At 44.1% G+C, this 17121-nt stretch overlaps 1 protein-coding gene across 1 annotated transcript in view; it reads left to right on the forward strand.

Annotated features, from left to right (window-relative positions):
- Positions 1-17121, forward strand: part of LOC126481079 (atrial natriuretic peptide receptor 1-like) — a 1220509-nt gene that overhangs the window by 616627 nt on the left and 586761 nt on the right. The window contains exon 5 of the mRNA XM_050104566.1: positions 7434-7525. Within this exon, the coding sequence (XP_049960523.1) occupies positions 7434-7525 (92 nt within the window). The remainder of the gene's footprint in view (positions 1-7433; positions 7526-17121) is intronic.

Raw genomic sequence — 17121 nt, forward strand, 5'->3', positions numbered from 1 at the left:
TTAGATTAGGAAATGAGACGCTCAAAGTAGTAAATAAGTTTTGCTATTTGGGGAGCAAAATAACTGATGATGGTCGAAGTAGGGAGGATATAAAATGTAGACTGGCAATGGCGAGGAAAGCGTTTCTGAAGAAGAGAAATTTGTTAACATCGAGTATAGATTTAAGCGTCAGGAAGTCGTTTCTGAAAGTATTTGTATGGAGTGTAGCCATGTATGTAAGTGAAACATGGACGATAAAAATTTGGACAGGAAGAGAATAGAAGCTTTCGAAATTTGGTGCTAGAGAAGAATGCTGAAGATTAGATGGGTAGATCGAATAACTAATGAGGATGTATTGAATAGAATTGGGGAGAAGAGAAATTTATGGCACAAATTGACTAGAAGAAGGGATCGGTTGGTAGGTTATATTCTGAGGCATCAAGGGATCTCTAATTTAGTATTGGAGGGCAACGTGGGGTTAAAAATCGAAGAGGGAGACGAAGAGATGAATACACTAAACAGATTCAGAAGGATGTAGGTTGCAGTAGGTACTGGAAGCTTGCACAGGATAGAGCAGCATGGCGAGCTGGACTAAAGACCACAACAACAACAACATGCTAGACTGTGATGTACGATGCATGTTAAAAAAGTAAGTGTACTGTCCAAAACTGGCTGTGATTTTTGTTTTTTGAGGGTTGGCGACATTGAATGGTGGAGGGGGATCCCCTGATTAGAGCAACTGTTGCAGGCAGGAGGTAGTACGTAAACTCACGTCGTAGTGTCCAGTTGCGTGAAAGATCTCGGAAAAAAAAGCAGCCAGGTACGAGCCACATGTTGTGCTCTGCTTCCTGCTCAAAGAAAGAATAACGAGAATAACACCTACAGAAATATTTCCACGAATCAAAACAGTTTACGACCAAGGTGTTGTAAACAGAACGAGACTGTTTAAGTGGTGTAGGGAATTATGTGTAGGCGGACATATGTTGCTGACGAACAGAGGAATGGGTGATCTTCCATTTTGACTGATCAATTGATGCAAAAAATCGAGGAAACTATTCGTGAAGACCGCCGATTGACAGTCGATGACTTTTCAATAATGTTTCCGCAACTCTCCAGAAATCACTTATTCGAGATCCTCACAGAGACCCTGGGATACGGAAACTGTGCGCAAGGTGAGTTCCAAAACAGCTGACAGAGCACCACAAGACAAATCAGGTCAATAACGCCCTCGAGCTTCTTGAGCGACTTGAATTGAAAGGTGGAGATTTTCTGAGATCTATTATCGCTGGAGATGAAACGAGCGTGGCTCATTCCACAGCTGAGACAAAAAGACAGTCGTCACAGTGGCGTCACATCAATTCTCCACCTGCCAAAGAATTCAAAACCCCAGTTTAGGGAAAAAAATTCATAGCTCCAGTGTTTTGCGACCGAAAAGACATCATTTTGGTCGAATTTCTGACTCAGGGGCAGCCCATCAATGCACAACGATATTGTGAGACCGTCGAAAACTCAAAAGGAGCATTGAAAACAACAGGAAGGAAATGCGGAGTTTTCTTGTTGCACAACGCCCGTCTTCAAGCACCCTTAGTCACCTATCCTGTTTTGGAATTACTTTGTTGGGATGTTTTAAACCAGTCCTGCTTTTCCCTGACTTGGTGCCTTGAGATATCATATTTTCACCTCCCTGAATGCACACTTGAGTGGAATTAAATTTTCAACCGACGACCAGGTACAGAAATAAGTTCTAAAGTGGGGAACGAATCTAGTGGGAGGGTTCTTCAAGGTTGCCATAAAGTAGCTTGTACCACGGCTCACCGAATCCAGTCAACAGAGTGGCGATTATGTCGAAAACTGTTCAACAATTGTATCAACAATATCTTGTAATTTTTTTTCAAATCTTTGTTCTAAAAAATATAAAAATCTAGAGCAACAAGTACACTTATTCTGTGAACGTGCCTAATACATGGACCACATTCACACTTTATTTTTGAATTTTTCATGGCCATCATCGTTCATTAATGTTTGTAGGCATCCTGTCACACCGAAGAATGTTACTATCGGCCGGACACTGTGGTTCAAAATGGCTCTGAGCACTATGGGACTTAACATCTGTGGTCATCAATCCCCTAGAACTTAGAACTACTTAAACCTAACTAACCTAAGGACACCACACACACCCATGCCCGAGGCAGGATTCGAACCTGCGACCGTAGCAGTCGCCCGGACACTGTGGCCGAGCGGTTCTAAGCGCTTCAGTCCGGACCCTCGCTGCTGATACGGTCGCAGGTTCGAATCCTGCCTCGGGCATGTATGTGTGTGATGTCCTTAGGCTAGTTAGGTTTAAGTAGTTCTAAGTCTAGGGGACTGATGACCTCAGATGTTAATTCCCATAGGGTCTTAGATCTTGCTACTCTGTAGGTTATCAAGAAGACCATATGCAAAGAAATAGGTTTGAAATGGTTCAAATGGCTCTGAGCACTATGAGACTTAACATTGGAGGTCATCAGTCCCCTAGGACTTAGAACTATTTAAACCTAACTAACCTAAGGACATCACACACATCCATGCCCGAGGCAGATTCGAACCTGCCACCGTAGCAGTCGCGCGGTTCCAGACTGAAGCGCCTAGAACCACTCGGCCACTCCGACCGGGAAATAGGTTTGACAAAATACGAGTACACATAGTGTCTCTCACATGGCGTTCGGAAGAACGAAAATTTCAAATGGACTTTTTTCTTACGCAATCCTCGCGATCAAATTCATGACCTATCACAGATTACACTGTTCTGTGTTACAGTTGTCCTTGAAATTCACGTTCAGTAAACACTGTTGTAGAAAATTGTCATGGCTATGTAGCTGTCTCAAGAGTCACCTGCAAAATACTTTGTTTAGGATGATCGGCTTAGTTCGAAAAAAACAGAGTACAAGTACAGATGTTGCTTGCAGTTACTCGCAGGTTTTTAGCAGAACATTGGTTATTGGTTGTTAATTTTGTAAGTATTTCTTTGAAATATTATCGTAGATCTTAAATAGTAGGGTTATTCAGAAGTATGGTCCTGTCGATCGTGAAATGAAAACCACACTTAAAATCCGATGAAGCTTTTCACAGATGTGTTGGGCAGTGCTTCTAGTTTGCCCGCCGATTGCGTCACGTCCCCTTTTTCAGTTCTGAGAGAATAATGAGCACGTAAACATGTCTAGAGAATAGTGTCTCCCGTCAAGTACGAATGCCTCCTGCGATATTTCTCGTGAAGACACCGCTGCATCATTTTCGATGGGAAATGTTTGATCACCGATCATACAGTCCGGACTTGTCTGCCTCTAATGTTTATCTCTGGTCACATGTACCGCTGGCTCTGAGGGACCATTTTGACACAGGCTAGCGCAGAGAAGTGGCGGAAAGCACAGGTAGCTGCGTTATATGACGAGGGTGTTGGTAACTTGGTACAGAGCTACGACAAACTTCTATCTCGGAGTGGCGAATAATGCAGAGAAGTAGCTGCAAGGTGTAGCTAACTGTCGCAAATAAAACATTTTTTATTTTCATTGTGGTTTCATTTTCGCGACCGATCGGATCTTACTTTCCAAATAAGCCTCGTATTTTAATTCAGCTTGTTCTACATTCATTGCCGTTGTTCATGGAACCACGTCATTGAGAGTAGATCCTCTACTTCTGCGTAAAGTAGTGTTATTAGGAAGTAGGTAATTAAGACATTTAAGAAATTGTTTATAACTCATTCGTAGGAAGAAAGGTATCCTTTTATGCAACGCCATTACTGTTCCGTGCTTCAGGTTTTTCCTGCTCCAGAGTTGTTTACAGTACACTACTGGACATTAAAATTACTACACCACGAAGATGACGTGCTACAGACGCGAAATTTAACCGGCAGAAAGAAGATGCTGTGATTTGCAAAAAAATGGTTCAAATGGCTCTGAGCACTATGGGACTTAACATCTATGGTCATCAGTCCCCTAGAACTTAGACCTACTTAAACCTAACTAACCTAAGGACATCACACAACACCCAGTGATCACGAGGCTGACGCCGCCGGGAATCGAACTCGGGAACCCGGGCGCGGGAAGCGAGAACGCTACCGCACGACCACGAGCTGCGGACTGTGATTTACAAATGATTATCTTTTCAGAGCATTCACACAAGGTTGGCGCCGGTGGCAACACCTACAACGTGCTGACATGAGGGAAGTTTCCAACCGATTTACACAAACAGCAGTTGACCGGAGTTGCCTGGTAAAATGTTGTGATGTCTCGTGTTAGGAGGAGAAATGCGTACCATCACGTGTCCGACTTTGATAAAGGTCGAATTGTAGCCTATCGCAATTGCGGTTGATCGTATCGCGACACTGCTGCTCGCGTTGGTCGAGATCCAATGACTGTTAGCAGAATATGGAAACAGTGGGTTCAGGAGGGTAATACGGAACGCCGTGCTGGATCCCAACGGCCTCGTATCGCTAGCAATCGAAATGACAGGAATCTTATCCACATGGCTGTAATGGATCGTGTAGCCATGTCTCGATCCCTGAACAACTGATGGGGACGTTTGCAAGACAACAACCATCTGCACGAACAGTTCGACACGTTTGCAGCAGCATGGCCTATCAGCTCGGAGAGCATGGCTGCGGTTACCCTTGACGCTGCATCACAGATAGGAGCGCCTGCGATGGTATACTCAACGACGAACCTGGGTGCACCAATGGCAAAACGTCATTTTTTCGGATGAATCCAGGTTCTGTTTACAGTATCGTGATGGTCGTATCCGTGTTTGGCGACATCGCGGTGAACGCACATTGGAAGCGTGTATTCGTCATCACCATACTGGCGTATCACCCGGCGTGATGGTATGGGGTGCCATTGATTACACGTCTCGATCACCTCTTGTTCGCATTGACGGCACTTTGAACAGTGGACGTTACATTTCAGATGTGTCACGACCCGTGGCTCTACCCTTCATTCGATCCCTGCGAAATCTTACATTTCAGCAGGATAATGCACGACCCCATGTTGCAGGTCCTGTACGGGCCTTTCTGGATACAGAAAATATTCTACTGCCGCCCTGGCCAGCACATTCTCCAGATCTCTCCCCAATTGAAAGCGTCTGGTCAATGGTGGCCGACCAACTGGCTCGTCACATTACGCCAGTCACTACTCTTGATGAACTGTGGTATCGTGTTGAAGCTGCATGGGCAACTGTACCTGTACACATCATCCAAGCTCTGTTTGACTCAATGCCCAGGCGTATCAAGGCTGTTGTTAGGGCCAGAGGTCATTGTTCTGGGTACTGATTTCTCAGGATGTATACACCCAAACTGCGTGAAAATGTAATGACATGTCAGTTCTAGTATATTTGTCCAATGAATACCCGTTTATCATCTGCATTTCTTCTTGGTGTATCAATGTTAATGGCCTGTAGTGTATACATTTGATGAAAATCAATTGTTTCAGCACTTACAAGGGGAGGGCCTCTGAGACGGCCAACCGATTCGACTCAGATTTGGCAGGTCACTTGTGTACAACCTAAAACGAAGGAATCGAAGATATTTAGGGTCAACACCCCCACGTTTTTGAGAAAATCTCCCTAAAGGTTATGACGAGCGATCGACTCAAAATTGGCGGGATCAATATATAATTGTAAATAGAGCATTTTTCATCAGGAGGTATGGGGTTCGAAAACGCATACTTTTCCAGAAATCGAGGTAAGACAGTTTTACAACTGCCGCGTGTGTACCCACATGGTTAACGCCTGTCGCCTACAGCGCCGATAGCATGCCGGCACAGTAGCTCAGCGTGTTTGCTCAGAGGGCTAGCTGTCCTCTGTAATAAAAAAAAAAACTGAGTTAATGGATCAACAACGAACTGAAACGGGTGTCTTTCGACGTCCGCCCAGAGCAGATACAACGAACGAAAACGAACAAAATGAGATTTAAAAAATTGCCGGCACGGTAGCTCAGCGTGTTCGGTCAGAGGACTGCGTGCTCTCTGTAAAAAAAAAAAAAAAAAAAAAAAAAAAAAAAAAAAAAAAAAAAAAAAAAAAAAAATGAGTCAAGTAATCTACGATCAACTTGAACGGAAGTCTTGTGACGTCCGCCCAGACCAAACGCAAAGAACTATGTTGAACAAAAAAAAAAAAAGAAGAAGAAGAAGAAAAAGCGCCACGGCCAAGGTAACAGGTAACTGGCTGGGAATCGGAAAACCCGGGTTCGAATCTCGAAGAAACCTAGCGGATTTTATTATTTTCGTTTGTATTTTTCCCTATCTCAATTAATAGGGATAGGGGGGTTAACAAGGTAAGTAAATTAATAAGGAATGATAATAATAAGGTAGGCAAACTAATTTCCTAAACGCCGTGAGTTAGTAAAGTATTAAACTTTTAAGCCTTGTTACATGAAAACAACTCCGAGTAAAAGGGCTGCGACTTCCTCACGAGGGATCACAGATAGCCAATCGTCCGACGCTTGTTTACAGCGAGGCACGGGATAGAATGCACGCAGAGAGAGTTACGTTGCCCCGGTTGCCTCTTCGTCATATCATAGGGAAGGAACAGTGTAGCTGTCGAAAGATTGCATTCATTAGATGCCCTTGGTGCCGTGAGTATATTTGTTTCGAATGTTTATATGACAAGTACCATCCATCTAGTTGTTCGAAGAAAAGTGAGGACACGTAACAGTGACTGGAAGAGCCATTGTAAAGTGACCTGGAGTAACATTTTCGTTGTTTACTATTCCAAGAGGTTAGAGAAATTTATTTGCCTACCTTATTATCATTCCTTGTTGATTGACTTACCTTGTTAACCCTCCTATCCCTATCAATTGAGATATGGAAAAATACAAACCAAAAGAATAAGATCCACATCGTTTCTTCGAGATTCGCAGCCAGTTACCTTGGCCGTTGCGCTATCGGTGCTGTCGGCGAAAAGCGTTGACCATGTGGGTACAGAAGCGGCAGTTGTAAAAGTTTCTTACCTCTATTTCTGGAAAAGTATGCGTCTTCGGACTCCATACCTGATGATGAAAATGCTCTATTTACAATTATCTATCGATCCCGCCAACTTTGAGTCGATCGCTAGTCATAACCTTTAGGGAGATTTTCTCAAAAACGCGGGGGTGTTGACCCAAAACATCTTAGATTCCTTCGTTTTAGGTTGTACATAAGCGACCTACCAAATGTGAGCAGAATCGGTTGGTCGTGTCTGAGGCCTTCGCCTTGTTAGACCTATACCGATATTTACAACTATTCATGCCAGATAAGAACTGGTTGAAATTTAAATTTAAAGTGCCGCCGTCTAAATGAAAAGTAATGCATAGTGCTCCTCCGATGATCGGGGGCGGTTCTTTGTGTCTTTTGCTGTCTAGAGCCTGTCCAATCTTTCGGAAACACTGCCAGAATATTATGGGTGCTGTTGAGAAGTAAAATTACAAAGAAAACTTTCTTTTTGTTCAGGAATCACCGGAAATGTGACTATCGACGAGAACGGTGACCGGATAGCAGACTACGCACTGATGGACATGAATCCGAAGACGGGCAGTTTCGAGGTGAGTATTCAGCACAGCAACCAAACTTCAACAAAGTATGAGAGAGGGGTAGTTCGCCCAACAGTGTGAGTCAGCACAAGATCACAGCCTTTTTAGGTGGTGCAATGTCCGTGAGAATCCAGTCAGAACATACTGAAAGTATATAGAATTACTAAGAGAATACATTGTCCGTTGTGGGATGTATTGTGCTGTACTGAAATCGTGCTTTTAGCTAATTTCGGTCGTGAGCCATTATCAAGCATATTTGGTACGTTATATATTACATATCGTGCTCATCACATTTTTTCACGTCACATATATAGAACCAAAAGTCGTACTCCATCGTTTACATGCTCTAAGTTCTGCTGCCTGACATCTGAACCCACGAAATTATATAAAACCAAAATGAGAAATGGCTCAGCTTCTACATAAATAAGTGTATTTCGTACTCTCACTTTAAAAAATCGGCCCCACCTAAACTTGTTCATTCACTCCAAGCTAACTACACAAACACTTCAATGAACAATGCACTTTTTTAGTACATGCTTACAGGCTGTGGATCCCCACGATCGCAAAATCTATATATAATCAGTTGTTTCCTTCGTAACTTCCCCAGTGTTTCGGATTTAGCAACTAAGATTGCGTTGTTTAGCTGTAGGAAGTGGGGATGTCCCACATTTTGTTAAACATTGTAAGAAACGAGCAAAATATCTATTCTAAGTTCTTGATGTGAAATAATCCCGTTTTGTTTGACTTCCAACATAGTTACACTCAGTTTCCTAAAGACAAAGATTGTTACCGGGTGTGTCCTGTCTAAGGGCTTTTACTATCCTCGGTATTATGTATTACCAGTGCTGTTATTCTGGGGGAACGCTGGGGGATGCGTATCCCTAAACTTTTTCGTCGCCAAAGTAATTTTTTTACGATGTTGAGAACTTGGAAGAGTGCAAAGATTTATTTCACAGACATAAATTTTTTTTAAAATTTTTTCGTGTTGGTAATTGCAATACGAACGATACCAGTGCAGTTTTCGTGGGAAAATCGATGTCATTGACTGTTTCAAGCATTTCGAAGCTGCTGCAAACGTTCTCGACAGCTGAATCGCTAGCAGCCAGTTCGACAAGCATGTGGTGCCTTCGCCAGCTAATAGTGGGCGATGGTAGTGCTAAACGGAAATGCGTACGCTCAAATCGCATGCTTCATTTGAGGTGATGTAAACTGAAGTGTTCGATACCATTTTCTCTTGTATGCTAGTTTGTTTCTCGGTCGGTATCGCCTGCTTCATTTGAGCTGTAAAGTCAACTGAAGAGTCCGATACCACTTTTTTTTTAGTTCGACATGTTGATGACGTCATGGCTAAAAGGAGACGGGTGGTATCCCATGATTCAGTTATAACTAATTTTCGCTGCATTATATCCCATGTCGGAGTACCCTCAATCCTTTTTTTTTTTTAGAATAAAAGCAGTTTGTATTACTGTCAGAAAATGAACCTGAGAGCACTGAGGCCACGCTATTTCCAAGGGAGATCTCACAGCAAGGGGTATTAATATAATCCACCTCAAATTACCTATCTTTAAGTAACCACCAAGCCCTGAAATAATCATCAGAATCGGCCTGATAAGAAGAAAGCCAAGGAAAATCGTAACCACGACGATTTCTTGAGATCAGCAAACCCACAGAAGTTATGTAAATTAAAAGGGGAAAAGCAGTTCAAGTTCTGCGTAAATATTTCGCACACTCAATTTAAAAAACCGGTCCCATCTAAACTTCTTCAGTCATTCCAAATTAACAAAACAAGATCTTCTATGGATGTAGTTAAAACTCGAAAACACCCAAATATGTCACAAATCTTGATGTATTGCTAATCGCTTTACACAGTGGTTGTGTCATTACACCACCTTTCTACGTGAATTTGAATTAGATTCAATATAAAAAAACATTGCAAGAGCCTAATCGTGGCGCAGTGATCTTGCCTCTATATAACGCAGGCAAGAACTGAAATTTTCCGCGATATAAAAGTATAACCTAAATTTTCGGTATGTGTGTACTGGGACGCCGCGCGGGATTAGCCGAGCGGTCTCAGGCGCTGTAATCTTGGACTGTGCGGCTGATCCCGGCGGAGGTTCGAGTCCTCCCTCGCACATGGGATTGTGTGTTTGTCCTTAGGATGACTTAGGTTAAGTAGTGTGTAAGCTTAGGGACTGATGACCTTAGCAGTTAAGTCCCATAAGATTTCACACACACTTGAAATTTATTTTGTACTTGGACGTATCGTCTGCTACCCACTTACAACAGTGGTTTGGTGATTTTGGCTGTAGACGTAGGTTCATAGATGCCCGTTGCCTTACCGCTGCATCGTCATGTGCCCTCTGTTAATGGCCGCTCCTCAATCCACCGGCAATTCCTCAATCCACCGGTCACTTCCGTGCAGCAGCGCTAACTTAAACTAGTACTGTCAAACATTTTCCAAACCCATTAATATATTTAATACAACCCCAGACTGGACGATCGTTGTGGTCTCAGCAGTCTTTCTCCTTTTGAACATCGCCAATGAAATGCCACGCGTGGCTGGTTGGTGTAATCAAATAGGGACGCTTGTTATAAGCGACAAGTCACACAGCGTTCAAGGAAGAAGTAACAAAGACAGTAACTGATTTAATGAACAACTGTTTGTCATTTGCTGTAATATTACACTTTGTTTCATTGTCACCTACGCAGCTACTTTGCTCACTGCACCTCACCTTCCCTCGCATCAGTAAACGAAAAAAAAGAAAGGAATATATAATAAAATAAAAACGAATAAATCAAATAAGTCAACATAGAAATACTAGGACGAACTACCTTCGGAATGCAAAAGACTGAATGGCTGTTTGAATGACAAGCATGTCCTTTGTCTCATGCACATTACAAAACTTACTGGCAGCTGTGTATATTTCTAGTACATATTTAGATAATGCAGAACGAATGTGTTATGTAGTTCTTGATGTTGCGGTCTTCAGTCCGAATACTGCTTGGACTCAGCCTTCGGCGCCTGTTGATTTGTACTAGTTCCCTGATTTCTACAAAACTAAAGAAATCTACGTCAACTTGAATCTGCTTGCTGTTGTTAAACCTAGGCCTCCCCCAAAATTTTGCCTCACAATTTCCTGCATTACTGTATTAATTACGACTCGATACGTCTGGACGTGTCCTAACAAGCTATCACTTCGTTTTGCCCTAAATTTATCTTCCCTCCTGTTGAATTCAGAGTACCTTTTCATTAGTTAAACGGCGGACCCAAACTTTCGAAATCTTCTTGGCTATAGTGTGCATCGTCCACGTTTCATTGCAATCACAACCCAACCTCGAGACATGTAATTCCAGGAAACACTTTGTAGCACTAAAGTTAATGTTCGACGAAAGCAAATTTATCTTTTTCAGGAAAGCTTTTCCTGCTACTTCTGGTCAGCATTTTACTTCCCATGTATTTCACCCACGGTCAATTAATTTTGCTGCCAAAATAGCGATACTCATCTACTAATCTTTTGTCGGGTTCCGTAATCTACTTGCCTCAGATACTCTGTTTTAATTCGGCTATATTCCGAATCCCTTACTTTATTTTATGTTCACTTCATAGCTTCTTCTAGCACACTATCCAATCGGTTCAACAAATCTTTTCTTTGAGAATTTCAGTGTCATCGGTAATCACAAATCCTTAACTTCTTTCTCCTTTTCCAAATTTCTCCTTGGTTTCCTTTACTGTTTTCTTTATATTCAGATTGAATAACATGGGTGACACGCTGGAAACTGGTCTCACGTCTTCTCAGTTACTGTCTTCCTTTCATGTTGATACGAAATTTAGTGGAAGAATCATGAAGAAGTGTAACTGACGCACTAACGCGGTCGCTTTAAAAACCCTCGTTCAACGGCCTGGGACTCTTACCAAGTTAGATTACTTAAAAAAGACAGAAAATTTCAAAAGAAGGGCTGCACAATTTTCACGGTTTTATTTAGACGGCGCCTTAGGATCGCAGTAGTGCACAAGAAACTACAACGGGAAACTTGACAAGAAACGTGCTGCGTATAACGGAGAGATTTACACATAAAATTACGAGAGCTCTTGTTCCAAATCGGCTCAAGAAATGTACAAGTTCCTCCAACATACATATCGTGTAACAAGTGAACCACTGCTTACGGTCAGGCGGAATCAACGGTTTTTCTGACATTATCACATTTATCACATTCCTAAGAAACGTGTACAAACTTCATACTTCAAAACATCATGTAAACAAAACCATATCCTAGATCGCAATGTTATTAGAGTTACATTATCAGCGCACAATATCGGAGATATCTTAATTAATAGCGAAGACTGATGCGAGTGAAAGTATACAGTAGTATAAACTAAAAGTACCATTAACGTGAGTCTCCAAGCGAGCCGTTTGCGAGATAATGACGAGCCAGCATTGACTTCAATATGAAATATTGACCTAGATAGGACAAATTCACTGGTGTTCAAAATCTGAGCAAGAAAGTTAATTTCATATGATGTATCACTGACAAGTGACAGAGCTGGACGGAACTTGCGTCATACGTAGAGACTGCTACAGAACAGTACAGAAGTTAACTGAAAGAAATAGACAACGAGACGAACGGCAATGATACCTTTGTAATTCTTCAGGCTTTCCCGGCTATCTAATCCCATCCTGGGTTGTTAGGTGTTCTGCCGTATATCAGCGTCGTACTTGCACGATATTTCGGTAGCGTAACTCATTACCTTCGTCAGGTGCGACCTGAGACTACTCCTCGAGTGGACCTGGTCCAGTATTTATGCCTGTGGCCTTTCCCCCCTCACCAGGCGCTCCCTTTGCGGTTCCGCGCCCTCTCGCTGCGATCTTCTGGAGCATTGCCGTTCCCTTTTCCGTCCGCTGCAGTCCTGGGTGTTCTCTTTGCGATCCGCGCCCGACAGACACGCTCCTGGGTGTTCCATCTTCGGTCTGGTGCGTTTGCAATGCCGTCTGTGGTACCAGGCATTCCCCCCTGTGGTCCTCCCCCGCTCACTGTGATCTGCTGGAGCGTTGACGTTCCATTTTCGGTCTGTTGACGTTCTAGATGTTCCCTCTGTGGTCCGCGGCCGTCAGTCCCGACCCTAGGCGTTCCACCTTCGGTCTGGTGCCCCTGGAACTCTGTATGGGGATCGTTCTCCATGTCCACGCCTTCAGTTCTTCTATTTGTGGAGTGCTGCAGCTGTCCTCGTGCAAGTACGACGCTGATATCCGGCAGAACACCCGACAACCCAAGATGTCACTGATACCTTTATTGAAAGACAATAACTAGGCTGAAGTCACCGCGATTCGTGATGGTTCCCTGATCAGTACAAAAGGCAGGACATGATTCATAATAGTGTGTGTGATCACCACAGACGGCTGTACACACTCTGCAACGTGCTCCCATATTGGCCACAAGGTCGGCAATGAGTTCTTGTGGTAGGGTGATCCATTCATCCAACAGAGCGGTTGTCAACTGTTGGATGGTGGTTGGTGCATGTGGACCTGTTGCGCACATTGTCTATGAGATTTAGGTGAGGGAAACGGAGAGGCCAGTCCATCTGCCGAATATCCTCCCGTTCCAAGAGATACTCCACCTGCCATGTGGTCGCTCATTGTCATCCAAAAAATTGATTAGGGCCGAATGCAGCCCTGAAGCGATGCACACAAGCAAGGAGTACAATATCACGATGATGTTGACCAGGGAGTCTACCGTGTTCATGGATATTGGGGTCAGTAATCCATTCAACAACGTACATAGCACGAAAACGGTAATGTTCCACAATGCTGGTGATACCTTCATATGGCGGGAGGTGAAAAGACGCAATTCGCACAGGAACAGTGTAGAACCTGATCTTTTTGGTGGTCCACCTGTTGTGTTGAGAGGCTTTGGGTTACATGGGCGCACTGACCACCAAATATCTGAACACAGTACAGACACCGTCAACTTCATCCCCATGTGCGTCTTTCAAGGGCTGCATTCAGGCTCAAACTTCATGACAGTACTTGGCAACATCGAACAGACAGTGGGAGGAGCTTTTGGAATTGGAGGATATTCTTCGAATGGAGTGGCCTGTCCGTTCCACAGATTTAAAACCCATAGAGCAAGTGTGGGATGCGTTGTGGGGACGAACTGCAACTGGTCCACATCCACGAATGACTATCCAGTAATTGTCAACGACACTAGTGGAGGAATGGAACGCCCAATAACCGAACTCATGGCCAGAGTGGGAGCATGTTGAACACCATGCACTGTCGTCCATGCTGATCACAAATGCCACTGAAAACCTTTTGGTCACGTTCAGAGTACGATCATGAATAGCGGTGACTTCAGAGTAATGATTGTCTTTGAATAAGAGTGTCATTTCTATTTTTCTCATTGCCTGCTTTTTAACTTACCTTCTATACTCTACTATAGCAGTTTTTTGTGGGTATAGTCCAAGCTTTATCGAGCAATATTACTTGGTGGTGACACATGATACCAAACTTAATTTTGAGTTGAAGCTATTGACACCAGGGTACCTTTGAAGGGTTAAGTTTCAGAATAAATCACCAACTGGTAGGGATGGAATCTCACCATAGTCATAGTGTGACTGACGCACAGTGGAGCACCAAAACATTTTGCTGCTGATGTAAGGCAACATCTAACGCGTCAATAGAGTCCAAGATGGATTGGCCCAGCAAGGGCTGTACCGTGATCTCCAAGACCACCGGACCACAGTCTTCTCGAATTTGTTGTCTGAGGTCATCTCACAACAGATGTGTGCGGGTCTCCCGTTCGTACGGTTTAATAACTGCAGGAGTGAATGGTCAGTCTTGTCATGATGTGTAAGACAATTCTGGGGGTATTTTGAAATACTTTTGCATTACTGCAGAGACGCGTGCAGTATTGCATGCGAAAGCGACCACGGTACAGGCAGGAGCGTACAATGAACTGCAACATGGAAGTTGCAGAAGTTCAAAAATGGCTCTGAGCACTATGGGACTCAACTGCTGTGGTCATAAGTCCCCTAGAACTTAGAACTACTTAAACCTAACTAACCTAAGGACAGCACAGAACACCCAGCCATCACGAGGCAGAGAAAATCTCTGACCCCGCCGGGAATCGAACCCGGGAACCCGGGCGCGGGAAGCGAGAGAAGTTGCAGAAGTATTTGTGAATTTTTTGTCTGTTTGTTCAAATAGGCGACGGAGTATATTCTAAGTCAATTAAGTGGGGAATAATCGAACAGATGGAAATGGATATGCCGAGTGTCTAGCGTCTCCCGTCGGGTGGAACGTTCGCTTGGTGCAAGTCTTTCGAGTTGACGCCACTTCAGCGGCTTGCGAGTAGATGGGGAATGAGAGGATGATGATAAGGGCAACACAACACCCAGTTCGTGATCGGAGAAATTGTCCCACCCAGCCGGGAATCGAACCTGGGCCGTTTAGTATGACGTTCCGTCTCGCTGACCACTCAGCTACCAGGTGCGGACATTGAACAGATTTTAATACTGTACGAACTAGAACAATATTTCCTACTCAAGTCAGTGGGGACTCGTAATAACATATTCGAAATTATCTTGTATGTCCATGTTTACTGGAACGTAATCATTCTGTTACCGCATGTCTTCACTTGAGTCAGCTAGTAATTACAGGGTGACAGTTATTGAAGTATATGAAATAAAATCGTCATAACTTCTGAAGAGTTTGTGTTGGGACGTTCAATCTGCACGGTTGGCAGCGGGGCATAATGGAAATTAGTATGCTCATTGTTGTCTGGTTTAGCGACGAAGCACACTTTCCTTTGCATGAATTCACCAGTTAGCAAAATTGGCGCATCTGAGGGACTGAGAATTCGCATTTCACGATCGAGAAGTCTCTTCACCCACAATGGGTGACTGTGTGGTGCGCAATGCCCAATCAGGAAACAATCGGTGCAATATTCCTTGATGACACGGTGACTACAGAAGAGTGCTTGAAGGTTTTTGAAGAAAATTTCGTCCCCATTATTCAAAGTGACTCTGATTTAGACAAGATGTGGTTCATGCAAGACGGAGCTCGAGCCCATCGACGCAGAAGAGTGTTTAATTACCTGGAGGAGCACTTTGGCACTGCGTTCTGGTTCTGGGGTGCCCAGAGGCCACTGGAATTGGCGTCGATTGGCAGCCATATTCTGCGGATCTGAGCATATGCGACTCCTTTTTGTAGGGGCTATATTAAAGGCAATGTGTACGGTAATAACCCCAAAACCATTGATGAACTGAAGACAGCTATTCAGAACTTCCTGGCAGATTAAAACTGTGTGCCCGACCGAGACTCGAACTCGGAACCTTTGCCTTACGCAGGCAAGTGCTCTATCATCTGAGCTACCGAAGCACGACTCACGCCCGGTCCTCACTGCTTTACTTCTTCCAGTATCTCGTCTCCTACCTTCCGAACTTTACAGAAGCTCTCCTGTGAATCTTGCAGAGCTAGCACTCCTGAAAGAAAGGATACTGCGGAGACATGGCTTAGCCACAGCCTGGGGGATGTTTCCAGAATGAGATTTTCACTCTGCAGCGGAGTGTGCGCTGATATGATACTTCCTGGCAGATTAAAACTGTGTGCCCGACTCCGCTGCAGAGTGAAAAGCTCATTCTGGAAACATCCCCAGGCTGTGGCTAAGCCATGTCTCCGCAGTATCCTTTCTTTCAGGAGTGCTAGTTCTGCAAGGTTCACAGGAGAGCTTCTGTAAAGTTTGGAAGGTAGGAGACGAGATACTGGCAGAAGTAAAGCTGTGAGGACTGGGCGTGAGTCGTGCTTCGGTAGCTCAGATGGTAGAGCACTTGCCCGCAAAAGGCAAAGGTCCCGAGTTCGAGTCTCGGTCGGGAACACAGTTTTAATAAACCAGGAAGTTTAATATCAGCGCACACTCCGCTGCAGAGTGAAAATCTCATTCTGGAACTAATCCCTGTAACTAATTTACGTTTTTTTCAGGTAGTTCAATAACTGTCACCCTTCGTCAGACACCCTGCAAAACAAACATAACACATGCAAAATATGATTGATATGACCGACATCGTTGTGCGAAGTCGAGAAACTTTGTTTGTCTCCTTAAAAAATATCTGTCCGAACAGTGGGAGTGTATGTACTCTTTAGTTGGCTTTCAGATTGGTTAGCTGTTTTTTTCGCGCCAGCAGAGGGCAACAGTGTACCGTCGGCCACAGCCCGTCACGCCGTGTGGCTACCGCCGGTCCCCAGGGAGGTGTCCGATGGAGCGCGGAGCTCGTCCAACAGCACAGGCCGAGTTGCCAGTCTGCTCCCCACGGACCATTAGGCTCTCGCAACGGAGTTCCGCCGCAGAGGCGCTCCGCGCTACTTTGCCGAAGAACAGCTCGACCGGAAATAAAGTAGTACCAGGAACAGCGATACGAGGGAAACCGCGAAACTGGGACCACACCCCGTAACCTACAGGTCGGTTCCGATTAAGCTTTAGCTACTGGAGCCAACGAAGATGTAAATGTACAGGGTGACAATTACTGAACTACAAGAAAACAAATGGAAATTAGTTACAAAGTATGGCGTGCACACACTTTGTTCAACAGATAAGTCACTACAGGTATTCTCATT

Source organism: Schistocerca serialis, chromosome 5, assembly GCF_023864345.2.
Source record: "Schistocerca serialis cubense isolate TAMUIC-IGC-003099 chromosome 5, iqSchSeri2.2, whole genome shotgun sequence".
In the NCBI taxonomy this organism is placed as follows: domain Eukaryota; kingdom Metazoa; phylum Arthropoda; class Insecta; order Orthoptera; family Acrididae; genus Schistocerca; species Schistocerca serialis.